Genomic DNA, 21,043 nt, shown 5'->3' with positions numbered 1-21,043 from the left:
AAAAATATTACTGCCTGTGTTTTATAGTACAGTTGTGTCATCTCTTAGGAATAGAACCAGGTGACTTGACTTTTTGTGCTTCACTCGCTATACAAAGTTCTGCATATGTCATAATGTTGGTATCTTATTTCTGTGGAGTAGTTTTAATAATGGATCCTAAGTAATACTTTCAGGTACTAAAGGATCTTCAGCCAATTGCAGCACTAGGTGGGGTGAACATTGCACAGCTCATAAAACAACATAAAAGGTTCTTTAACTCTATGACTGTTATTCTGCGTGCACTGGGAAAATTGCATTAAAACACTGATTTGTTATATTGAACAAATCTAAGATGCACTTCTGACGCAAAAGTCGACGCAAAAGTGGGCTGGCTGAAAATGTTCTGCCAAAACTGTTTTTTGATGGAAAAATTGGGGTTTTGACAGCCCCCCCCGGTCTTTTCTATGGAAATTTTTTCATCAAAAAATTGCATGTTTTTCCCCCCTGGTTTTCAGCCAAACCCAAAATATTTCAACCAGAAAATAAAATATCTCTGAAATGCTGCTACAGTGCATCCTGGGAGTTGTAGTTCAGGTGTCTCATGCTCCCGTTCTCCTCTGTGTGCTATACTGGGCTACCCCAGCCAGCCTTCATCTTCCTTGATGCATACTGTGGCCATGCGACTCTCATGGTGCGTCATGGGAAATGTAGTCTGACCACAGAGCCAGGGCCATAAAGGAGCATGGGAGCATGAGGCACTCTAACCACAACTCCCATGAGGCACTACAGTAGCATTTCTGAATCAGAATTCTTTGTTTTGTGGATAAAATATTATGATTAGTTATTTTTTTGCTGAAAACATGAAATTTTCTCTAGGACTCTACTTCCCCTCCATTTTCCAGCCAGCTCCATCTCTTAGTGACTTTTGAGCTTCATTAACAATTAATGTGCTTTTCACTCAGTCTTCTGTTGTTAATCACTCGCCCTAGCTTAGTTTTGGTTCCATCAGAAATGTGCCTTACAAATGCAAATATATTTTATATTTAAAAAAAAATTCCCTGCAGATCTTTCTCCTGAGTTGCATCTGCCACAGTGTCATCTTCTGGTTACCATAATGGACAAGCTGCCCTCTCAGCCTGAGGATGTGCAGGCTCTCTGGACCACAGGAAGCCAGTTCTCAGAAGAGGTTCCCAGGTAATTTTTGCCTACAGCATTCAAGCTGCACAGGCAGACATGGGGGTTCAGGTACAAGAGGCCCCTCAAGCTAGCAAATCAGTGGCATTAGCAGGCTCTGAGGGCGCACTGTCTGATCCTTGGCCAGATGTGCTGGTGGATGTGATGTAATGCCTCAAGAATGCACAGTACAAAGTCAGTTGAGAGAAGGGATGGCCTTTGGGCTCATGCAAGAATGTGGAGGGCCCTCGGGTTTGAATTTATTTTAATCTCCAAAATCGGTCAACTTTCCCTCAAGTCAGCATGTTTGTTTATTTCCTTGTAGCAGGCATGCCATTTACTGAGCGCCCCCTCATGGCTAGAGGTGCCTCAGCAGTGCCCTGACTCTGCTCCCTCTGGGTCCCTTTAGGATCTCCCCGCATTCTTTCTCAGGATGCCCCCACCCACCACCTGGGGTTGTGTGAATAGATGAAAGCAGTTCACAGTAGTTCTCAGTGTCCCCAGAATAAAGTTAATTACAGCAACACAAAAGTTCATGCTCACTTCCCTCTCTTTTACTGTATGCAGAGCTCTTATTCTACCCCATACTGTTGTTCACGGAGTCACCGATTCTGTCCTTCCTAGTGGGAGCTCAGTCTCCTGGCTCTGTCTTCTTTCTCCCTGTCAGCTCACTCTCTGTTCTGAGAGAGTGAGAGGAACATATATACTGCGCTCCTTCAGAGATCTTCCCCCTGATCGGTTAGGAGAGAGGGGAGCCTGCCCAATCCTATACTACAGGGCTTCTTGTCCTGCCCCTTAAAGGGACAGTCACTGGATTTTTCTTAACCAATTATTAATTCCCCAGGACCGCTTCCTTTCTTCTTGCTACAAGGCCATTTCCAGGGCCTCTGTTTATTCCAATGTCCCTGGAACAGGATCTCCTGGCCCCCTCTAATTGTAAAGGGCCAGTGTACCTTGTTACAGCCCCAAAAGCCTCTGCTAATCACCTGAGTTTATAAACAGAAAGTTAATCAGAGTTGTAAATCTGTTACTGTAAAAATATTTGTGTTATTGCCACAGCTCCCAACAGGAGACAAGAAGGAGCTCCCCTAGCTGTTTGTTCTTGGGATGTGAGGTGTGGACAGCAGTAACCCCACTCTCTTTCATTGTTCTGCAGGCTCTCTTTGTTCTCAGCCCTTTTTCTCGGTTTCCAGCAGTGCTCTGGTGAGCTTTCTCTTCCTGTTTGTTTGCCGGGAGTGATGGGTAATGGACAAGCTGAGGTTCCTGTCACCCTGTATCACCACCTTTGTGTCCACTTGTGTGCCTTCATTGCATCCACACCCCCATCACACTTTCCTCAGCTGGTAGGTTGGTTTTTGGTTTACTCACGATCACCTTTTCAGCTGTTTCCTTCTGGTGGATTTTAACTTTTTCAAAAAGTGTCGCTTTACTTCAGAAGGCAGATACAAGGCAGGTACGACTGCAGATGTGCAGCAAATGTCATTACCAAAAACAACTATATAAACATGGTTGGAGACCTCAGTTGTATTAGAAACCTGTTTGTAAAACCACAAAAGGAGCGCAAAAATGCAGCTTCTGTAAAAAAGCTGTTTAGTACTTTCTTTTAATACAAGTTCTGAAGGTGATCACCTCCCTAAGACTGAGAAATTCCAGCTGCAGATTTTATCTCCTAGAGGATAGGACATCACAACTACTGTAACAGAGGCTGAAAGTCTTTTCGTTTTCCACCTTCAAAAAAGGATAAAATTATCATGAAAAATGTGTCCCCTTTTTTGTCAAAAATTCTAGCAAAAAACTTGACTCTATTTTTTACTGAAAATTTTTGAAATTTGAAAATTTTCAACCAGCTGTTGTAAATTTTCACACATGGCCAATGATTTTGGGCCCATGTTAAAAATAAACCTAGTTTGCTTGCTTGTCTTTATAACTGAACATGCGATATTAAAGCCAGTTTGCTCCTAGACATTTTAACTGCACAAACTGACAAGTCTAATTCTATATGCAGTGTAGTTGTAGCCATGTCAGTCCCAGGATATTAGAGAGACAAGGTGGGTGAGGTCATATCTTATATTAGATCAACTTCTGTTGGTGAGAGAAACAAGCTTGACCTGAAGAAGAGCTCTGAGTGGCTCGAAAACTTGTCTCTCCCACCAACAGAAGTTGGTCCAATAAAAGATATTACCTCACCCACCTTGTCAGTCTAATTATATGTCACACAAGTAAGTGGATTAAAAGTAGAGAGTAAAATTGCAATCTGTTCAGAAGTGCCTTCTCTATTCTTTCCTCAGGAGCATGCTCTGCTGGATGCAGTCCTTGGTTCTAGTATGATCACCTCTCTACTGGCTATGGATTCATGGTGCTTCCTGGCTCGGTAAGATACCCAATTATTGTAGGGCAAGGAGCAATGCACTGTATGGTTCAGGCTGCATGAACGTTTGCTTCCTAACTGCATGGTTTGAATGGCTCATAATTCTCAGACAGTTTCACTTGTAGAGCAGCCATGTTCCAGGGTTGGTCTATACTCAAAAATGTAGCTTATTTTGGAAAACATGAGCAGAAATGGTTCAGCTGTTTTTCCAACATGAGGGGAAAACGTACTTTTATAAAAGATTTCTTGCCATTTTTTTCCTAGCAGCTCTACAGTGGAGGACTGTGGGTAGCAAGTTTTAAATGTGCCATGGAAATGGCCATCTCTGAGGAGAGAGAGCCTTTAATGCTCCATGATGCTTTATTTTGACTTGTTTGCATTGAAAGTCTTTGAAGATCAGTTTGTTCATATGTACTATATTTTGCACAGGGTTTTTTGCTAACCTTGTAAAGTGTGCAGCTAAGGGGAGCTCTGCTTGTCTGCATAGCTAGTAAAAGTGTGTATTGTGCGTGTGGATAGGCTGAAGGAAAGGGATGAGAAAGACTTGAGGGAGGGCTCTTGCAATGCACCTCCTCAGCTCGGCAGCTGCTAAGTCTCTCAGGAGAGGGGCTTTCTGTTACAGTCTTTGCAAAGAGTGTGTGACACAGCATTCTGGTGGGATCTGGCCAAACTATTGAATTTCCATGTGGGACTGGCAAATTTTGGCAAGTCAACAGAGCTTTGAAATCCTGTAACGTGGAGGTGCTGCTGCTTTTAGGGGTATTTTTTCTTTGAAAAACAACCCAGCCTTAGGAAATTCCGTACCAAAAAATCTCCAGCTAAAGGATGTTAATGTTGTACAGCTGAGCACCCAAGTCACAATATGCCACTATGGCAAGTATGCACTTGCCACTTAAAACTTTGCCCCCTTGTGCACATGCATTGTGCATCAGTGTTTAAAGACAAGATCACAGACAGTTTCTCAAATAATATATTAACATAACATTTTTCACCAACCTTAAATATATTTCACTAGAATCATGTAACTTTCATTCCCATATGTTTACACTAATTTCATTGTTACAATGGTCCAGTGGATCTGTATCAACTTACACATTTTATATAAGTTCTCTTCACTCTACAACACTTTAATTTATTATTTATTTGATTAACATCAACAGTGTGCATTTATTATCCATGTACTATGCACTTGTGTATACATGTCTTTTTTTTCTTCTTCTTACATTGCAATCATGGTCAATGCTACACTGGTGTATAGTGGTCCTGTGTTTTGATCTGCAAAAGGTGGGTCGTTCACCGGACCCTTGCTAGAACACGCGTCTATATAGCATGAATTCGCATATAACGCAATCGCAGCCATGAATCCCAAATTTAATTACTTTAATTGGAATTCATTTTAACGCGGTCCCCGCTATAACACGGTACCATGCATGGATCCCAAATCCCGCGTTCTAGCGAGAGTCCGGTGTATTTCCTCTCTCCTCCTGCTAATGCATGTCCTGTATATTTCTTGATTCTCTGGCCACAGAATGGCTTTGGAATTTTCTCCCGGCAAATGAAATATACATAGGCCCTTAGGAAAAAAGCATTTCTCTGCTTTGTGTGGCAGAGTGCGAACTACTCTCTCCGACCAAGCAGAACAGGGCAGATGTGCTAATTGGCTTACTGACCTCTCTCTGTTACATCCCAGGTATGGAACAGCTGAATTGTGTGCTCATCACGTCTTTGTGATAGCCCATTTGGTGAGTAGTGTGGCAGAGTGTGGTGTATGCATGTATGTGCGTGTGTTTGGGCAGATAGGTTTTCTGCTTTTCTTGAACAGATCATACTTCCTGGATGGGATAGGGAGTAAGGAGACCTGAGTTCTAACATCCGTTCTCCGGCAAACTTCATAAGTGACCATGGACAATTTTCTCATCCTCTCTGTGCCTCATCTTTGCCATCAGCAAAATGGGGAAAATCCTTCCCTCCCGAGGGTTAAGAATTAGCACTTGTTGCACTATAAATATATTCAGTGGTGATGTAGGTAAACAATCTGAAGGAAGGGGTGAGAAATATACAGACACTGCAAAACTGATGTAAGAGCTGCTAATTTAGGAGTTACGATAGTGATCCTATATGATAAATTAGAGGAATGGACAGAGCAGAATTCAGTGAGATGCCCCAAGGATAAATAAGAGCAAAGTAGCATACATATGCAATAAAAATAGCACCGTGAAGTAGAAAACAGTAAACCAGTAGATGGCCTGTAATGCAGGGAAAAACTTGACTGTAATGGTGTTGAACTACCAGTGATCACTCATTGGGATGTTTTGATTAAAAAGGGAAATGTAATCTTCAGTGTAAGAGGAGAATTTGTTGCTGCCTAAACAGAGACCCAATGTTAATTTTTTAGGTCATATTCCTGAGTCACAGAAGTCTTTGAATCTTTGAAAATGCCGACCTGTAGAATTCATGTGCTGGGAGCAGTGTCTTTTTCTTAATTTGCTTAGATCAATTCCCTGTTACCCTAATTCAGATAAAGTCTTGCCCTGGCGAGTGTTACCAGCTCTCTGTCTTGGGGGTCCTGCTGAGGCGTATGCTGTTCTTGATGGCTCCAGACCACCAGGCAAGTAAAGCACCAATTTCTCCAGTCTTCTGCTAAGCCAAATAGAAATCCAACTGGCCTCCGTTAAAACACCAGCCATCCATTTTTAGTTCACTGGAAACAGGAGGGTGGAGCAAACAGTGGTTTCTTGCCATCCTGATGTTGTGAGATGATAAAGCGGAGCAAAAGATAACATACCAAAACAGAAAGGACACAGGGGGTTACTTTAATAACTAACTCGACCCCTGTGCTGTCCCAGAAGTGCCTTCTCTTACCACTTTAGTTCTTCCTTATTATCAGTCCAACTTTGCTTTGAGTGTGTTGTCCTGTTTTCCCTGTGTTTTAGGCTGTTTCCCAGTTGAGAGATGGTGAGAGTTAACGCTGCTTATTCTAATAATGACTAGATCACTTTTGAGTCACAGTATAAAGGAAGACCACAGCTGAACGTATAAAGTTTAAAGGCACAATAGGAATGGTATTTGCAAATAAATAACAGTTAAATAGTAATAACAAAAGACAACAATGCTGAGGTAAATTAATAAATGGTACACAGGAAATCACCAGGGTAAAAAGGATACTCCGCTAACTGGTTTAGTTCCCTGGGAATCAGCCTCTACATGCTTCATAAGAAAAGGCCGAAGAGTAAAACATTGATTTTGTCGGTGTTTCGTATGAATATGCTCCTCTATGGTATGTCTGCACCAAGCTTTAAAAAAGCAGGTGTCCTGTGTGGGAATGGTGGCATTTCCCTACTGAGCTGCAAATCTGTAAAAAAGTCAAAGGGGATCAACCTTGGTTGCTGCAAACTTTTGGACTAAGAGTTAAAGGGCTGACCCTGCAAACCCTGAGGCTCATGGTGAAGCTCATTTTAGAGCTCATGGTGAAGTCCATTGGTCTGCTCACATGGATAAAATTACTCAGTCTGTAAATGTAAGTCAGAGTGGGCTCTTCAGTAGTAGGGAGATTGATTAGTGATGGGGAGCCCAACAGCAGACTGTTTTCCATGGGGAATTGTTCCCCAAACGTCTGTGGCCAGATCTTCAGTTATCATTGCTCCAGTGACTTCAGTGGAGCAAAGCAGATTTATGCTTGCTGAGGATCTGGCCCCTGTTCTTTGTTGCTATCCCCCCATATGGTTGAGAGTACCATTTGCTGAATCACACTGCCTCAGTAGATCATTCTCCTTGTCAAATGTCAAGAGTAGCACAAATCAAGGTACTGTTTGTAGGTTTTGCAACTCATCACTTCCAGGTTTTGTCCTGATCTCTTTAATTAACATTTACTTTGACTTGCAGGTGGAGTTTACTCAAAAGTTTCCTCCCAAAGAAGCAGAGAACCTGCCCCTGTGGCAGCATATTTCTCTCAAGGCCCTAACTCCTGATCTTAGGAAACATGTGGCGCACCAGCTGTGTGTGGTGGGGCTCACACAATGCAGGCAGTGGCTGAGCGGCAGGTGCACTCTGGGAGAACTCCCACCTGTGGTAAGGGAAGGTGTGACTCTGTTCATTAAACTTAGAGTTCCTAAGTGATAAGGAGCCTATTGTTACTCTGGCCCTGCTTGTTTATCTTCCCCTATTGTGCAGCCTTACAATATGTTTAGATTGCAAGCTCTCTGGAACAGGGAGTGTCATTTTATTATGGGCAGGTCTACACTACAAACTTGTATGACACAGCTGCATCGATGCAACTGCACTGCTGTAACACTTCTGGTGAAGACACTCTAAAGCTGATGGGAGAGAGCTCTCCTGTTGGCTTACTAACTCCACCTCCCCAAGAGGTGGTAGCTCTGTCGGTGAGAGAAGCTCTCCTGTCAATATAGTGCTGTCTACATGGGGGGAGGGAGGGCACTAAGATTGGTGTAACTACGTCGCTCAAGGGTGTGGATTTTTCACACCACTGAGTGACAGTTATAGCGAAGTAAGTGTGTAGTGTAGACCTGGCCTATTCATGTGTATAGGGTGTAGCACAGTGGGGCCCTGATCTAGGCCTGTAGGAGTCACTGCAGTACAGTATTATGAAAAGATCTATCTTCTCCCCTCTCCCCCAGTAAATGCATGCTAATAATTCTTAGTAGCAAAAATGTCAGATAATGCGTGTGTCAAAGGGAGAGCTAAGTTTCAACTTTTGACCAACTTTCCAGAGGGCTGATGATTACTGAACAGCTCTGGCAGCCACAGTGGGAGCTACTGGCTATTCGGCATTTTTGAAAGGCAGGTCGCTCATTTAGGTGCCCAAATATGGAATTAGGAACCTAACTTTAGACTCCTATTTTTGAAAATCTTTTGGATCAGAAAGAGCCCATCTTTGGGCATGTAGTGCCTCCCTTGCAACGTTGTGTTCACGTCTTGTGTGTCTGTTAACAATAGTTAGCGAAAGCTCTGTGGATCAATAATTATTTTAATTACGTTTTGATCTCTTGCTGAGCATACATACAATGTTCCCGCTTAGACTTCTGGTGTGGTTTCGGCTAGAAGATTTCTTTAAGTGATAAGGGGTCTGCTGTTCTTGGAGGCTGCCATACCTGAAAGACAAGCACTGGTTTTTCTTGACAACCTAAGGAGAGTTGACTGTGACTGGAGACCTCCACCTAAAAGGCCAGCAATTCAGGGTTCTGCTTCCTATGTTTCTGTGGTGATTGATAAGGCCGCTAAACCCTCCCCTCCTTATTTGCGCAGAACCGCTACTGAAGTTAGTGGGAGTTTGCTCTGTGAAGGGTGGCATGAGTTGGCTTATAGCTTGGTGGACTAGCAGAATTACATTACTGACACATTGGGCCTCTTGTGAGGCTTTAGTAGCTGAATCCAGCAGGCCGGATTTTTACCTTGCTCCTGACCCCTCTCTCCATCTCTGCTAGAATGTTGCTCTCTCTGTCTTGCTGACTGTGTGCAATTCTGCTGGCGAAGCTCTGGAGGCAGGACTACAGGCAGCAGTGCTGGGAGCTGCTAGTCAGCTCTGGGCTCTCCTCCGGGTCAAGCAGGTGAGAGAACTCAGTGTTCCAACAATGTAAGGCAGCGCTACCCTGAAGGACCGAGGGCATTCCACCATTTGTGTGTTACCAAGTCATTTAACTGGGTTGGAGCAGCTCCCTAAAGTGCAGTGCAGCTGAGTCCCCGTGCTTCAGACATCATGGTGTCTGAGCCATTGCCAGTGCTTTGGGGACTGAATTCTTCCCACAAGCACGTTTGCCCCCAGTGATATGTAGCTGGACCTGCACGTGTAGTGATGAGTCATATTACTCCATATCAGTTTTAGATGGACTGTTGTCTAAAATGAGTCTAGAAAGGGGATTGATCCCCAGAAATGGGGAAAACACAATTAATAGAACCAGATGACGCAACCAATGGGGATAATTTAATGACCTTATTTTACTAAGAACAAACAAAGGTGTAATATAGGATTTCCTTGTGATGAGAATTGCATTAATTCTGGCTCTGTTTGGCGCTGAACAGCCTGCAAAAGCACTATTCTGAGCTCAGGTGAGAGATGTAGCTGTACAGAAAACAGAACATCTTTTGTAGAAACGACATGTTTTTAACTCCTTGCACTGGTGAAAAAAGAACATAGAGACATTTGATGAAGTCAGAATTTCCTCTACAGTGTTTAAATCTACGGATTACTGTTTTATCTTCCAAGATCTAAATGTATAAGGGCAGATCCACAGCTGTTGTAACTCAGTGTAACTCCATTGACTTTATTTGAACCGTAGGAGGACTATGACTTCAGTGGACTTATTCCAGTTTATACCAGCTGAGGGTCTGGCCCATGTGTTTTTAACCCATTACTAATGTGAATGAAAACCACTGCCATCTGGAGTAGCACACCAAATCTAAGGGCCTCCTGTTGGTCTGCAGCAGAAGGTTACCGAACCAACGTTTCCCACGAACAGTGTATCTTGCTGCTTTTGAAGGTGCAGTCAGGGGAGTCATCATGGTTTGTGCTCAGATGTGGGGGGAGGGGAGAAATAAATATTTGCCAAATGATTATGGAGAAAATAGGTTGAGAGACATCTTACTTTTTTGGTTTCTGTGAGAGGGGCGGGATACAAATGCCGTAGATTTTTAATAAAAAATATCAATAGTAGAGTATCCTATAAAATGCAACCATCCTAAACAATTCTTTATTCCTTCTTTTTGATTATCATGAAGATAAGAGCGGCTATACTGGGTCAGACCAATGATCCATCTCACCCAGGATCAGACTTCTGACGGTGGTTAGTGCCAGATGCTTCAGAGGGAACGAACAAAACAGGGCAATTATTGAGTGATTCATCCTGTCATCCAGTTGCAGCTTCTGGCAGTTGGAGGTTTAGGGACACCTAGAGCATTGGGTCCATCGCTGGACCTATCTATCCTACAGGAACTTAGCTAACTCTTTTTTTAACCCAGTTATACTTTTACATTGGACTTGCCAGAGTTTATGCTTCTTTCTATTTTCCTCAGTAGGATTTGACTTCCAGTTTTTAAAGAATGCCTTTTTGTCTCGTAACTGCCTCTTTTACTCCGCTGTTTAGCAATGCTGGCATTTTTTTGGTTCCTCTTCCTGTTTTTTTTTAATATGGGGTATACATTTAGTTTGAGCCTCTATTACGATGTTTTTGAATAGTCTCCGTACAGTTTGCAGCCATTTCACCCTTGTGAATCTTCCTTTTAATTTTCATTTAACTAGCGTTGTCATTTTTGTATAGCTCTCCAGTTTGAAGTTAAATGCTACTGAGGCAAGTTTCATTGGTATTTTCCATCTTACAAAGATGATACATTTAATTACATTATGGTCACTATTACCGAGCGGTTCCGCTATATTCACCTCTTGGACCAGATCCTGTGCTCCACTTAGGACTAAATCAGGAATGGTCTCTCCCCTTGTGGGTTCCAGGACTAGCTGCTCCATGAAGCAGTCATTATTGGTGTCTAGAAATTTGATCTCTTCATCTCGTCCTGCAGTGACATGCGCCCAGTCAGTATGAGGATAGTTGAAATCCTCCATTATTATTGCATTTTCTGCCTTGCAGCCTAATTGTCCTGAACATCTTGAAATCACTGTCACCATCCTGGTCAGGTGGTTGATAGTACTTTCCTACTGCTATACTCTTATTGTTCAAGCATGGAATTGCTATCCATAGAGATTCTGTGGTACAGTTTGATTCATTTAAGACTTTTACTTCATTTGACTCTGTGCTTTTTTTCAAAACAATGTCACTCCTCCACCGCACGACCTACTCTGTCATTCCTGTGTATTTTTTACCTTGGTATTACCATGTCCCATTGATGTTCCTCATTCCACTGAGTTTCCACAATACCTAGTATATCAATATCCTCACTTAACCCCAAGCACTCTAGTTTGCCCCTCTTAGTATTTAGACTTCCAGCCTTCCTCACTGCTTCTCATGGGGATTGTATCTGCGATGGTATTTGTCTGAAGTTAAATGCTTTGGGCACAATATTGCAGTCTCACGCTTTTTATAAACCAGTTAAATTGCCCTGTAAACAGAAGTGCTATGATGCTATATAATATGTCCATCTGGTCTGGTGCAGGTCTCAAGTCAGCCATGCCTCCAGCAGACACTTTGCTTGCTCCTTCCACTGCTGGAATTTTTCATCCAAACGTTAGACCCTCAATTGATAACTCAGGTAAGAAACATCTTTTTGGGCAACCTACCTCATGCATGCTGGATCTTTGTTATTAAATGAGATCACATCTAATGAGTCGTTTCATGGTCTGATTTCTACTACTTAGCAAGAATGAAGAGTTCTTAACTTTATTTTGATTCCTTCCTACACTGTTTTCATGGCTTTGCTATGGTGTTTGCTACACATTGGTTAGCATCACTTTTGGGACTCTTGCAGTCCTTTTTTTTCGCTGGGCAGTGATGGTGTCTGATGTATGTTTCTCTTTCAAATGCACTTTGGGTTTTTATGTAAGGATCCATTTAACATTTTGAAAAGCTCCGGGATACTTGCTTTTGTTCCATTGATGCATCTATTGTCCTGATCTAACTCTCTCTAGATGTGAATGAACTCAGACTTGATGGTCATTGCAATCCCCCGTTGAACAGAGTTTTTGTCTTATTTGATGGGGCTTCATCCACATCTATTTTCCTGCAGGTGTTTGCAATGCAGGCTTCCCTCCTTGAGTTGGATCCCCCAGATCATGTTCGTTTGGCAGCACTGGATCTGCTCTCTTCTATGGGGAAATTGTTTATGCCACAAGAAATCCAGGTAAATGCACTGGCGGCAACATTTTGTCCTGAGCCATTCGTATATATTAAGGGGTTGTGTTCGTGGAATACATAGTACAGTGCACTGGACAGTGGTGCTTGGAGACATTTATATTCAAACCAGGACAGAATACTTCCATGGCAGTTTTATATTCCAGTGAGTCTGTTTCTGTTACTCCCATTGCCTGTAGGATGCTGGGTGCATTCATTTGTATATTATTTCCCAGGAGCTCGATAGAAGGGCTGATGTACACAAAACACATTCTTTCCCATCTGGAGGTCAGACATGTTCTCTCTTACTATGTTTTTTGCCAGCCAAGCCTGTTGTAGACTTGCTCAACCTGTAGACTCTAGTCTTCTCACTCTGGAATATTTCTTTAATGATGAATTGGGGGGCAGGATATGCCAATTAACCCTCCACAAAAATCTGACTAGTGTGCGCTTCCCTTTCAGGGGCAAGTTATACCCAAGCTGTCCTATCTCTTTACCTGTCTGTTGGCCGACAAGACTTGGCTGATTTACCAACATGCACTGGAGGCATTCACTCAGTTTGCAGAGGTAAGAATGGCACCACAGTGGATATACACATTTAGCTCTGTTAATATTTCCTTGTGTATCAGTTTCTCTAGCATCTTAATTTTTGTTGCTCTTCTCTGAACTCCCTCCGTTTTGTCAGTCTCTGTCCAGGAGCAAAATGCTTGACACTGACCTCAGTATTCCATTTGCTATGGTGTGAAAATAAAAGGATTAACAAAATGCAAGAGAAATGCAGTGGCCCCAGGAAGCAGAAGTGAAGGAAGAACAGATTTCCAGTATTGTTTTAAATACCACACACACACACACCCTCTTAACACAGAACATTTTTCAGATTGTTTTGTAGATGCTCTACAGTTCATCTTTATTATGACAGCATTAAACATTAATATACTAATCAACTTTTTCTTGCTCAAAACCTTTGACAGGCAACAAGGCATGAAGATGTAGTTCCTCAGTGCCTTAATTCTGAAGAAACTAAAAACAAAGTTGTTTGCTTTCTGGCCAAGGTATCTTCTTGAATTATTTTACTGCTGTCTTGCTTGATAGAGGAGGGGCTCTTACCCACAGTAAACTGACACAAGACTGCTGTAACTGGAATCTGATGATTGTCTAGAATGATGAACAGTGATGGCAAATGCTGTGCAAGTTTCCACCACAGACTTTCCCAGTGCTTCTCCAACTCTAATTTATTAACATCTCCTGCTATTCCCTTCCTGAGTACAAGGCGACTAAATTGGCTGGTGCTTCGGGTAAGGTGAAGAGGCATCCACTAGTGAGATGACAGATCGCAGCTCCGGGGTGCAGAGGCAAAAGGCCAGGTTCCTAAGCCCCTTTGCTGCGTGTGTACCAATTAAAAGGGGCACCTAAATGAAAATAAGTGACTAGCAGAGTGCATCTATTTACTTCACGCAGCAGCCTCCACAGAGAGTACTGAGAAAAAACTAATGAAAGAATATTTTGTACTTCCTAGAGGATGACTAGTAAATGCACTGAACTCATGACCATTAAAAGGTGAAGAGTTTTCTCTGCTGTTAACAACCCTTTCCCCCTTTGATGTGCCAGCTTTCCACTGGACAGCAGCACTTCAGAGAGGACAGTGCAGGAGTTTTTGCCCATTGTACCGCATAGGGGAGAGGCAGCAAAGCAACTGCTACCTGCTAATGTCATACACGAAGTGATGCTCCAGCATAGCTGTTGTAGCCCACATTAGACTGAGCTGTTTGCCCAGCCTAGCTCCATACGTTTGCTGGTTGAAGCCTTGCTGAAGAACTGCACTTTAATGTAATCTGTTTTTTTATTTTGTAAAGAGTATTTCCATTGCCACAGTGTAATAGTGCAAGGGCTGGAGTCATGGAGGCTGGAAATGCTGCTGAGTTTGCTGAGTTACCTCTCCTGTGGCTTTTCCCTCAGACAAGGCAAGGAGAGGAGACGGCAGAAGCAAGGGCAGAACGTGTGAAACAGGAAAAGGCCATCTGCAGTGCACACTTGCTTAAGATGAAAATGGATGGCGAATGGTGCTCAGCATTAGAGGTAGGTGCGTCTTTGAAAGCAGCTGGACTAAGTTTGTATTAGTCCTGAGCCGTGCCCTCATGCATGGGGAATGGCGCTGTCCTTCTCCCAGCGCTTGCTGTGAAGAGGACACACCCACCTGCTGCACTTCAGTGGTGGGCTCTGTATTGCCCTTGCCACGGCCATGAAGGGCTGAGTGAGAGAGCGGGGGGAGGCACCTCAGAGGAGCTGTGAAAAGCTGGGCTAATCAGGACTCCTGGCTTAGCCCAGTAGCCACTGGTAGTCCCATCCAAACCCTGGAATTGCTGCTAGCCCTCAGGTAACAGGCCAGTTTTCTAAAGGTTAAGGGGGTGTTTGACAATACAAGGCTGTCAGTGACAGGGATGAGAAACAAACCCCTGTCTGTCGAGCTGAGCAGAGCACTCCCTAACGCTGAATTTGTCGTGTACCAAATACAGCAAGGCTTCCCATAAATGGCTGAGCTCAGTGCAGCACAATATTTCAGGCACATTCAAGGCTAGTTCTTTTGTTCCTAGCTGATTAACACCTGTTAGACTGTCATAAGCGAGGACTATGTGATTTCACTTCTACTTAGGAAGGATTCATTTCTCTCCTGAACCCCCCACTAGTAACAACTGGGGGAGAAGGAAGTGCCTTATTGCCCTTATTCGCTCAAGGAGGAGCATTGAAAGGAGCTCTGTCCAAAAGTCAGGAGCCCCCATGCTTGTGTTAATTGGGATACTAAACTTTATATTGAACCAGTAGATGAGACAAAACTTTGTTAGGAGCCTCAGAGTTTAAACCTGCATGAAAAATCCCAGCTGAAGGGGCTTACGACATTGCCTGGTTATTTTTTATCTAAGAGGTTGAGGATTTAGCCTGTATCATAGTGGGATTGGCAGTAAATAGAGGTTTAACATCTCGTGTTTTAATCTGCAGCCTTTAGCAAAGAGAGCTTGTCACTCACCCTCTGAGGAGCAGTACAAGTCTGCTATAGATGCTGCAGAGAGAGCACTGGAAGCTGTGAACCTGCTGCTGCAGAAAGGACCATCTCCTGCTTGGCTTGCAGTGAAATTAGAGGCTCTACAGACAGCAGTAGCCATCTTAAGAAATAGTGTACGGTAAGGTGTTAGACGCTGAACAGCTCAGCTGGAAAATGAACAAACTGAAAATAAGGGGAGTTACCTGTGATACCCTTCTACAAAACACAGATTTTGATAAATGTGCCTGCTGTTAAGGCAGAAGGCCTGTCTTCCAAAAGAGTTAAATTGAACATCTTAACCCTTCCAACTAACTGACTCCATGCTGTGTAAAGGAGTTGATTTCATGTGCTGCTCTAACTTGGACCAGGGAAAACTTAACAGGAGTGTGTTGTATGAGAAAATGGACCATAATTGTCCCTGTTTTGTATTAAACTATTCATGCATTCATTGTTAAGTTTGTGTATTTTAAAACCATTCTCTCATGGAGACTATATGCACCTTGGCTGCTGTTCCACTCGGACACTGTACTGATCTCTTGAAAATAATCTTTATTGGTCAGGTTTAAGAGCAGAGTGAATTTAGAGCTATGACACAATGTGTGTTAAACACTCTTTCCCTGTAATGGTCTCCTAGCACACCCAGCCATCCATTCTGGTAGAGCAGCAATAAATAGGTCATCCAAGTAAACTGTACAGTCTACAATCACTGCAGTTTGTATCTAAAAAGTTAAAAGGAGCCCCTCCACTGTGGCTTATTTTTCTAATAAAAAGAAATGGCACAAACATTAATAAAATTTATCTGAACTAATGCAATTTTCATTTATTTTCAAGAGTTTTCTAGAGCAGTGATGATTCCTGAAACAGAAAAGTATAAATCACTCTTCTTTTTCAGCTCCAAAACACAAACCATTCAAGCTGTTCCAATTTCCACAAGCCAGTGCTATGCCCCTCACTTGTACATATGGCTTCAGCACAGGCTGGAAAAGGAGCATCCTTGTACAGGAAGATAGGCTGCACTGGGATCTTGCTTAATGCAAGCGAAAGTGCCTGCCTTCCTGGTAAAATAGTGTTGGTGAGGTAATAATCTAACACATCATGGAAGCAATAGGCCATCGATTGCCCTTGTCTTTTCCCATCCATCACCAGTTAGTATCTTCCCAGTTCAACTCTTCCTCTTCACCCCAGCCTGCAGTTTCAGCCTAGAATAATTACATAAACTGTATCAGTAAGAACACACCAGATGACAGTCATGCAGAGCTACACCCATCCATGTAAAATAGATACCCCTGAGAACTATGCCAGACATCAGTGGGGCCTACTGCCCCCTGCTCCTGGGGGAATTCCTGTGTGGTTCAGAGCTGGCTGAGAGTTGAAGTTCTACCTCCCTGAGCCAGGTTTTTGGTAATCCTCTGGCCTTTTGAGTAAACTGCACAGCTAGTCAGTTACTGGCTGGAGCAGCAGCAAAATGAATGTGTTGTAATGCCATGCACCCCTTCCTGTTCCTTCTGCCAGGGCCTGATAAGGGGGAGAGAGACAGTCCTTTCCCCAAGGCCACTAATACCAGAAACCACCTCAGCTGACTCAACAAGCGAGAGTGTCAGGTTTGCTGGGCTACCACCAGCTCTCACCCTAAACCCCAGGCAGTTCCAAATCCAGCATCCTCCATTAAATCTTTATATAGACATAGTATTCCTTTCATAATGAAAGTGCCTCGTCCCCATTCTAGAAGAGCCCCATAGACATAGTAGATGAAGCAGTACATGGGCTGAAAATAACAAGGGGTTACCAGCTACTGCTTACCTAACTCAGTGACCAGACCTATCTGTACTTTGCCTACGCTGAGCGCCCACAGGTGCTTGTGACAATTTTTTCTAAGCAGAGCTCAGCTGTCCCACTACTAATAATTTACTCCCTGTGGTACCAGAAAAATAAGCAATCTCTTCCCCTCAGAATAGTTCAAAGGAAGCACTTGAAACACTGCATTAAGGAGGAGCTGTTGGTAGGCAGTTAAAACATCAGCTGCTTTAAAATGTCACTTCAGGTGAGGTTTTAACTCCCCTGGAAAGCTCTGGTAAAACAGCTTTGCAGAGAGGTTCTAAGCAGCTGAACCCTCCCACCCCAGAGGCAGGAACTTGTATGCTACAGACCAGCACCTGGGTTAGGCCATTGAGCCAGGCTGTGCAGTGGACGTACTGGCCATGCCCATCACACTGATGCCCGGCTCATTAATACATCCCTTCCCTGGAGTTTTGTGAGGAGCCACCATGGAGCTCTGCATTAAGATTCTCCCTGTCTTAGGTCAGCTTTTAGACGGTTCCCCCCACTCCCAAACTAAAATAAAATCCTTGTGCTGCAATCATTTGGGACTTACGGTGGTTCAGCCACTCACTGGCCTGAGACACAAGACCCAGCAATGACTCCCTGTGCAGCTCACTGGCCTCTGATAACACTTCCCTACCTCCCAGGGGTGTTGTGCAGATAAATGCATTAAGTGCTCAGATAACTACGGTCAGGGGGCCATATCAGTACACAAGATAGCAGTAGTTTCCAAAGGTGGTGTGCGTTAAGCTAGCACCGGGCCAATCATTTAACAGATTGGGTCAGGTACTTTGCAGTTAAACAATGGTTTAAAACCACTCTGTCCCTGCTGTGACTCTCAAATGGTAGTAAAGTACTATGGCAGCAAGGTGGGGTAAGAGCAGCAGTCCCCCTTCTCTTAGCCATATCACTCAGCAGAGGAACACATGCTCTTATCACAAGAACGGTTACCTCTAAGCAAGGTGAGGGTCCCTCCTTTCCAAAGGGCTGAGGAGGAAGGTGTCTCTATACACCTCGCTCTCCCCATACCCTGCATGCACTGGTGGCAAATAGGGGATGTTCCTTCTCCTGCAAGGCAGCCTCTCAGTCCCCCTCAGCTCTCCTAGCATCACCACTGGCTGTGACAGGGCACCCTGTTCGATTTCAGAGACAGAGGTTGTCTGGGGAGGGAGAACAGCCTTTCCTGCTTCTTCCCTTCTTAGGTTTCAGAGTAACAGCCGTGTTAGTCTGTATTCGCAAAAAGAAAAGGAGTACTTGTGGCACCTTAGAGACTAACCAATTTATTTGAGCATAAGCTTTCGTGAGCTACAGCTCACTTCATCGGATGCATCCGATGAAGTGAGCTGTAGCTCACGAAAGCTTATGCTCAAATAAATTGGTTAGTCTCTAAGGTGCCACAAGTCCTCCTTTTCTTCTTCCCTTCTTAGGAGCACCCACAGCCCTGGACTCAGTCAGGTAAGCAGACTGTTCCACATGCAGAGCCATAACCCTGTCCCTCACTGCTGCAGAACACAGCAGCAGTCCTTAGACCCTGTGACAATCCATCAGAACTTCCAAGTCATATGCCCAGTTCAATAAGCAGCCTAGGACTTTGTTGTGATCTATCTGGTACATTATACAGGCATGTGATGACAAACCAGGATTACACACCACTCTACAACTCCCTACAGAGAATGCGCAGGTTTCTAGCATCACTGGCTACCATGGACAAGCTGTTTCTTTCCTCTGTTCAGATCTTACATACCATTTAAAAGGAGGAGTTCATTTGCAAGATGCATAGGCCCCCCACCCCTCCTATTTTATAGTAGGTTTATCTTTTAAAAGGGATTACAGAACTAATGAGTCCCAGAACCAAAACATCCCGTTTAATGCCATGCAGTTCATGCTGCAAACCACAATGTGCCTCAGCTATTGTAGCAGGACTGCTACAGCTGAGAGTGGAATTTAGACTCCCAACCTCTTCAAATCTTTAGCAATTCCACTGAATCTACAACATCACTTATATTGAAGTTACCTGTCTAGTAGAAGCTGGGCTAGGACAATAGTCTCATTTCACACAGGCCCCTAAACAGCCCCTAACTGAATCCGAACTCAAGAACTAGAGGGAAAAGTTTATATCCCCTTCCTAGTCCTCAAGCCACTGTGCCTATTTGTTTTAAAGGCCACAGGTTTACCCAAACCATACTAATCAGTTTCATATGCCTCTTATCACATCTGCAGCTACAAGAGCTGATCAAACTGATAGTGCCTGATAAGAAGGGTCATTCAGCATCTCTACAGCAGTCAACTGATGTGCACCTGTTTCCCCACCTGCAAAGACTCCTTCCTCTCCCCCCATGTTATCCATGTCTATATGAAGCTGCTGAGGCAGCATGCACTGTGCCAGCGCCGCACAGATGACACGCTGCTGCTAAGGACTGAGGCACAGTGGCAGGGTTGTGCAGTGCCTGCTTGCATTATGCATCCCTTGAAATGCATTTTTTCCTTCTACAGTTTGCCACATCACTCACTATAATTCCCCCTAAACCCCGTATTCTCACCTCAGTGACTTCAGCTGCTGCAAATTTGGACGAAAACTGGACAATCTGGGAGGTATCCTCTCCACCGGAAACTGCACTTAAGTGACTAAGAACAACCGAGTCTGTCCTTACTTCAGGTAAAATCAGGAAAGCTGCAGATGGTTTAATATCTGGGGTCATGTCAGCAAACCAGTCCAACTCAGGGTCTCGCACTGGTTTCCTCTTCACTTGGATCGTGAACTCTTCTCCTAAGCCAGACTCCCATGGAGACTTAGGAGACCTTTCCAGGAATGGTGTTTCTCTCAGCTGGTCTGGGTGGTCCCAGCTGTCATTGCTCCAGCAATTTGCAGGGCTGGACACTGGGGGAGGACTCGGTTTGAAGCTTTTGGATTCTTTGCTCAGCTGAAGGGCACCAGGGAGTGGCCTCTGCACTTGGATTCCATCAGCGCTCGTAGCATTGAGGCTGTTTCCTGAGAACAGTTTAGGAGCCCGGGTGCTGGGCTCAAAGTTGTCCGAGGGTTCCTTGACCACATTATGAACAACAACATAGGGCCCAGTGCTGCCATGTGGCTCCATAGGCCGGAGCTGTATGTTCAGAGTTTTCTGAGTCTCTGGCTCTTCAGACTCGCTCCAGTCTGGCCATTCCTCCGCTGGCTTTTCAGAAGTATTCAAAGAGCTCCTGCTGCTTCCCACAGTATTCATCGTAGCAGGATCTCCATTCAGGGATAGCGGAGGGTCTTGTTCAACTGTGGAAGACACAGGAATTACATACCTGTTTTGGATGGTGCTAAATTGTGCCTCCCCCATAAAACTGGGAATGTAAGTTATACCTAGAACTCCCACCATGCCCTAACTTTATCACTAAGGAAACACCACACCAGCCTGCTGGCCTGAAAATCAGCTTGCTCAGGAACAGTCACACTAGATCAGAACAATGCTCCACATAGCCCAGGGTGTTGCCTCCACCATGATCTATACTGGATGCTTCAAAGTGCTGCTAAAGGGGAAGGGAATGTAGGGCAAAAATGCCTCTTTGCCTCAGAAGCAGTGACCAGCTTCCTGCCTACAGTGGGAGGGTTACTAAGCTTGGTACATCTACCCAGCAAGTGCCCAGGGCCTGCCGAGATGCTACTGGACAAAGGCAAAGAACTGAAACACAGATGGACGTTTTGGATCAGCTTCCCTGTCTTCTCTAGAAGACAGGGAAGCAGCAAGTGTGTGAATGGTGCCAAGTGCGACTAGCGAGTGAGTCATGACAGCCTTCAGCTCATTGCTGGAGCTGCTCACCCACCTAGCTATGGGGTGGGAAGATCAGGGCACATAGGAAACCTCTCTAGTAAAAGGGCCAGGGTGTTCA

General features: G+C 44.2%; 2 protein-coding genes across 6 annotated transcripts in view; one reads left to right on the top strand and one right to left on the bottom strand.

The window, feature by feature from the left end:
- Window positions 1-16,150, top strand: part of FIRRM (FIGNL1 interacting regulator of recombination and mitosis) — a 32,475-nt gene extending 16,325 nt beyond the window's left edge. Inside the window, exons 12-24 of the mRNA XM_074960928.1 lie at window positions 1,044-1,173; window positions 2,309-2,495; window positions 3,441-3,523; window positions 5,211-5,262; window positions 6,039-6,128; window positions 7,403-7,588; window positions 8,962-9,084; window positions 11,639-11,734; window positions 12,209-12,322; window positions 12,775-12,879; window positions 13,284-13,364; window positions 14,269-14,388; window positions 15,307-16,150. Of these exons, the coding sequence (XP_074817029.1) occupies window positions 1,044-1,173; window positions 2,309-2,495; window positions 3,441-3,523; window positions 5,211-5,262; window positions 6,039-6,128; window positions 7,403-7,588; window positions 8,962-9,084; window positions 11,639-11,734; window positions 12,209-12,322; window positions 12,775-12,879; window positions 13,284-13,364; window positions 14,269-14,388; window positions 15,307-15,492 (1,553 nt within the window). The 3' untranslated portion in view covers window positions 15,493-16,150. The remainder of the gene's footprint in view (window positions 1-1,043; window positions 1,174-2,308; window positions 2,496-3,440; window positions 3,524-5,210; window positions 5,263-6,038; window positions 6,129-7,402; window positions 7,589-8,961; window positions 9,085-11,638; window positions 11,735-12,208; window positions 12,323-12,774; window positions 12,880-13,283; window positions 13,365-14,268; window positions 14,389-15,306) is intronic.
- SCYL3 (SCY1 like pseudokinase 3) overlaps window positions 15,215-21,043 on the bottom strand; it is a 42,947-nt gene continuing 37,118 nt past the window's right edge. For all 5 annotated transcript variants that reach the window (XM_074960934.1, XM_074960931.1, XM_074960936.1 and 2 more), the window contains exons 13-14: window positions 19,708-20,432; window positions 15,215-16,548 (exon numbers count right to left, since the gene is read on the bottom strand). In XM_074960934.1, coding sequence (XP_074817035.1) covers window positions 16,489-16,548; window positions 19,708-20,432 — 785 coding nt within the window. In that variant the 3' untranslated portion in view covers window positions 15,215-16,488. The remainder of the gene's footprint in view (window positions 16,549-19,707; window positions 20,433-21,043) is intronic.

The sequence above is a fragment of the Natator depressus genome, chromosome 8 (assembly GCF_965152275.1).
Source record: "Natator depressus isolate rNatDep1 chromosome 8, rNatDep2.hap1, whole genome shotgun sequence".
In the NCBI taxonomy this organism is placed as follows: domain Eukaryota; kingdom Metazoa; phylum Chordata; order Testudines; family Cheloniidae; genus Natator; species Natator depressus.
Note: the sequence above shows the minus strand (reverse complement) of the source record. Positions and strands in the feature narration are given on the sequence as shown.